This window comes from Penaeus vannamei, chromosome 43 (assembly GCF_042767895.1).
Source record: "Penaeus vannamei isolate JL-2024 chromosome 43, ASM4276789v1, whole genome shotgun sequence".
In the NCBI taxonomy this organism is placed as follows: domain Eukaryota; kingdom Metazoa; phylum Arthropoda; class Malacostraca; order Decapoda; family Penaeidae; genus Penaeus; species Penaeus vannamei.
In genome coordinates, this window is record NC_091591.1 from 20,104,296 (window position 1) to 20,109,295 (window position 5,000).

At 35.9% G+C, this 5,000-nt stretch overlaps 1 protein-coding gene across 8 annotated transcripts in view; it reads left to right on the forward strand.

Moving 5' to 3' along the window:
• The window catches only part of lace (serine palmitoyltransferase long chain base subunit), a 56,049-nt gene that overhangs the window by 26,620 nt on the left and 24,429 nt on the right, over positions 1-5,000 (forward strand). For all 8 annotated transcript variants that reach the window (XR_011398387.1, XR_011398388.1, XM_070118867.1 and 5 more), the window contains 6 exons: positions 477-631; positions 932-1,077; positions 1,968-2,170; positions 2,436-2,615; positions 2,952-3,113; positions 3,480-3,606. Coding sequence is in view for 6 of the 8 variants with exons in the window: in XM_070118867.1 (XP_069974968.1) it covers positions 477-631; positions 932-1,077; positions 1,968-2,170; positions 2,436-2,615; positions 2,952-3,113; positions 3,480-3,606 (973 nt within the window). In the remaining 2 variants the exon portion in view is untranslated. The remainder of the gene's footprint in view (positions 1-476; positions 632-931; positions 1,078-1,967; positions 2,171-2,435; positions 2,616-2,951; positions 3,114-3,479; positions 3,607-5,000) is intronic.

Genomic DNA, 5,000 nt, shown 5'->3' on the forward strand with positions numbered 1-5,000 from the left:
TATTCCAGATTTGTTAGGTGTGCACAAAAAGATAGAGTTTCCAACTACTATGTACCTCCTCTAATGCATAACATTTTTTCTGTTCAGTAATTTATGGTGTTACATATCTAGGCAGCATACAATACTTAGCAGACTAATTGAGGATTTTTGCAGTTAGTATTTAGATGTACTAAAGTTTTATAGAGGAAACTGTTTATACCAACTTATTATTCAGTTTTTAATGCATAATACTTCTTGGAGTTTAGGTGAGGCAAAAGTTGCTTTTAAAGGGTTGTATGATTTTCTTTACAAGCCAGATTAGATTTCAGATAGTAGGCTGGAGTAATATATGATATTAATCTCATGCACACATACATATGCATACACACATACAAACACATACAAGCATAGATGTAAACACAGACAGATATGTAAACACACACACACAAGCACACACTGAGTTACTGAAACATGCTAATCTGAGAATTTTTGTACAGGGCTATGTACCCCTTTACATTGGGTTTGAGAGCTTCTACACTCGAAATGTGTATCGTAGAATTCAAGACTGCTGGAACCGTACTATCTGCAGTGTTCCTGGAGCCATTATAGATCTTATGGAGCGAACTACACCTGATTATGGCTGGACGATGAAGTAAGTATCTTTAACAAAATCATATGCAATTTTTATATCCGATTTTTAAAAAATATTTGTTTTTCCCTTTTTTTTTAAGTATCCACTTATTTATTATTTCATGTATGTAGGGTGAAAATGTACGAGATAGTCCAAGAAAGATATATATATGAATTTGAGGTAACAGTTGAATTTGTACCATATAATGTTTTTCTAGCCTATAGGAACATAGATGGAATCGTGGAACAGGTACAGCACAGCTTATTTGTGTTTACAAGAGAACTTAACTTTTCTTCCCCCTCTTTTTCTCTTTGATTACAGATTGACAGGCAAAATCATTAAATGTATAAATGTGGGCTCATATAACTACTTAGGATTTGCAGAAAATGTAGGCCCTTGCCACGATGCTGCAGAAGAAACAACGAAAACATTAGGTGTCACCACATGCAGTCCTCGTCTTGAACTTGGTAAGATCACTTTAGTATTTTCTTCAAAAGATGGAAATGATGCAAATAGATTGACTTATAAATGACCTGTAATGATTATTTTTTCTTTGTTTCTTATTCTCCTTCTTCTTTTTCTTCACAAAGTACTTTGTATGGTCAGTGTTTTCAAACTCCTCCCCCTGACTCACACACAGACACAGACACACACTTCTTTTGATCACTATGTTATCCATGTATCCCCTCTATAAAGTGAAATAGGGGACAAAAAGAACAATAATCATTTGTTTATACTTACATTACAGTTTTGCTTAACACATTTCCTTCATTGAGAAGCATTTTGCCCTTGCCATAAGTATTACTATAGAAAATTAGTACCCAAAGTATTACCAAAATAATTAATAATGATAGAAAAAATTATTACCAGATTAGTAAAAAGAGTATGCATAGATTTGCAAAAGATAATTACAAAACAGTAGGTAAGGGCAAAGTGCCATCAAGTTTTCCTGGAAGTATGTTATACTGCTCATATTTTTACCTTTTTTTTTTTTTTTCTTCTTCTTCTTCTTCTTCTTCATTTCTTTTTCTTTTTTTTTTCTTTCTTTTTTTTTCTTTCTTTTTTTCTATTTTTTTAAGTTGTGATTTTTTAATTGGTTGATTAATGTTCATGTATTCCTTTATTTGATTTTATTTCTTCTTCATCTTTTTATGAAAATGTAAGATCATATTTAAATCATTTATATGCTTATTTATATTAGTTTTTTCATCGCTTGGCTTGTTTATTTTTCTTATTTGCTTATTAACATATTATTCCTCTTTTTCTGTGAGAGAGATAGAGAGAGGGATGGAGTGGAGAATATCATACATTTTTTACAATCTCTTATTCTAAAGTATATATTTTTCAATTCTTCTAGGAAGCATGGAAATCCACCAAAAGCTTGAATCACTGGTCGCTGAATTCTTAGGCGTGGACGATGCCATCACCTTCGGGATGGGTTTTGCCACCAATGTGCTCAATCTGCCTTCCCTCCTCGGCCCAGGCTGCCTTGTCTTTTCAGATGAATTCAATCACGCATCACTCATCCTGGGACTCCGACTCTCTGGGGCAACTGTGAAAGTGAGCTTTGCTTTCAAGTGGTTGTATTTGATATTTAGTTGTTATTGTTATCATTCTTGTCGTTTATTATTGTAAACTACAATTGTCTCTTTTTATATATATATATATATATTTTTTTTCATTTTATTTGATCTAATTTTTATATATTTATTTGTTAATTTTTTTTTTTTGGATGCTATGATTTATTAACCACAGTTAGCCCAAGTAGTAGAGTAATTATATCATTATCAACACTAAATTTTTACTTCTTATCAAATTCACACAGGTTTTCCGGCACAACGACGCACAAGACCTGGAGAAGAAGCTGCGCGAGGCAATAATCTACGGGCACCCTAGAACTCGGCGGCCTTGGAAGAAAGCAATGATTGTTGTAGAGGGCATTTACTCGATGGAAGGCTCTATCTGTGATCTCCCTAATTTTATCAGAATAAAAAAGAAGTACAAGGTATTGAATCTGTTTACTTATTATTTAGCCTCTTTACTGCTGGGTTTATATATGATTTTTATAGACTTCGGAATGTGTGCTTCATTCAGATTGCTTGTCAGATGTCTGTTCTAGTTGTTTTGAATGAAGAAGGTATACTATTTTAACCCATGGGAATGATGACTTCTCTCTTGTCGGAGGTATTTTGAATACAATATGCGACAACAAGGGAAAAAAGACTAAATTTTTTTTTTACTATACCCTGCTTGCTAAAAATAAAGCCATGAATACACATTGCTTGTTTGGATAATTATATCGATAACTCACTTACCCAAATCCATTTTCCTGCACCCCAAGACTTACCTCTACGTCGATGAAGCTCACAGCATCGGTGCCTTAGGTCCTCATGGTGGTGGTGTCGTGGATTATTTCGCCGCTGACCCCAAGGATGTTGATATTCACATGGGGACATTCACAAAGAGCTTTGGTGCCGCTGGAGGGTACATTGCTGGATCGAAGGTGAGAAAGCAAGTCTATTAGTCGCTCTGTTAGATTTAGTTTCCTTCTTGATTTCCTTTCTTCTTCATTCTGCCATCTGCCTTCTTTCATCACCATCTCTCAAGTCACGAATAAAAGTCATGGAATATTTTTATTCTGACTACTTATTGAAAAAAAACTCTTGGAGCATCTTTACTTGAGATACAAACTTGGGCAAATAATATTGTTGTTTAGCAGACATCTTAAACTACATTATTTCTTATCTTCCCCCAGTCAGCAACCTCACAGGAGCACTGTAACCAAGGATAGAATTTTGTAAACTGTTCTATCTCTCACTGTAACCATGGATACCCTCATTTATGTCCACTGTTGTCTCTCTCTCCTCAGGATTTGATCAATCACTTGAGAGTCACTAGTCATGCGCAGATCTATGCTGCCTCCATGTCCCCTCCAGTGGCAGAGCAGATTATCACGTCCATGGCTACCATCATGGGCAAACAAGGAGATGGCGAAGGTTTGTGTGATTGTGTTGTCTTCAGGCAGAATTTTATATGCTCAACTGTATGGGGGTACTGCCACACAAGCATATATAAAGTTGTTCACAGACGTAAACTTGCAAATATGTCCCCAAGAGCCCACATTCATCCATGCCCTCACAAACCCACACACCTATTCATTTACTCACACACCTATCCACCCACTCATCCTTCTATTCACTCACTCACCCACCCATGCACCTACACGCTCAATCAATCAATCGGTCACGTGATTTATTCATTCTTTCAATTGATATATTAAAGAGCATGAGAGACTGTTATCCTCAGTAATTAAAATGCAGATAATTATCTTGTATTTGATTATTGTCAGTTCAAATTACTCTTTGTATTACTTAAATTGCCAGACATTGTAATTAGATTATTCACGAATCATATATGTTGAATTTCATCATGTAAAGTATATAATTTAATGCAGATCATAATCTCTATGTATGTATGAATATTGGTCATACCCAAAGGAACTCTTTTGAGGAATTTACTTGTTATGGTATTTTAGCATATGAAATGGAAAAAGAGAATTTTTCCTTAATGCGGTGGATTTAATTATGACGGAAATCACAATACAGAAAATCCGGCCAGTGTGTTATGCAAGTAGCCAACATCCCGGGCGTGCAGTGCGTTGGCTGAGCATGCACAAACACCCTTGAGCGGTGACAACACTCTATGTCTCCACTTTGCAAAGTTATTTAGTGTAAACTTTTTTAAGGCTTTTGGACATTTTGCAATGTCCATATTTGTCTTTTGATTTGCTTTATCTAGATGGTAATATCTTATTTACCTTGCACAGACTCTATATCGTCTCTCTATGTAGTACATAACTCAGTGAAAGAAAAAAAGTTTAGAAATCTTGGTTATATGTGTCATATTTTTGTAATTTTCAATTTTCCATAACACAACCTGCCCTGCAGTCAAAGCGGCCAGGAATACAGTGCACAGCATGGAAATGGCATCCTCCCAAGAGCTGTTGATCTTCTAGTCATGCCTTACCCCCATTACATTCCACATTCGCTTATTGATGGGAATAATGCAAAAAAAACCCTCCTAAGTGCCAAATGAGCAAATCACACTCCAAGAGGTTTGTGCTCTCATAGCGAGTCTTCTCTGTCACCATGGCCTTCGCTCATGACGGCAAGTTTGCGTCACCCGGCTCTCAACCCATATTTTTCCATGATGGGACCGTAACATCATCCGGATCATGGGAGTTAATATTTTGTGTTAGGAGACTTATGTAGCTCAAGAGAATGTAAGCATTAGATGGATCTGTGTAACTTTTATCCCATGAGAGGACAAGTTACAGCCTGCATTGCACAATCCGTGGCATTCGTATAAAGTGGTTTGAGTTACCGTGTAC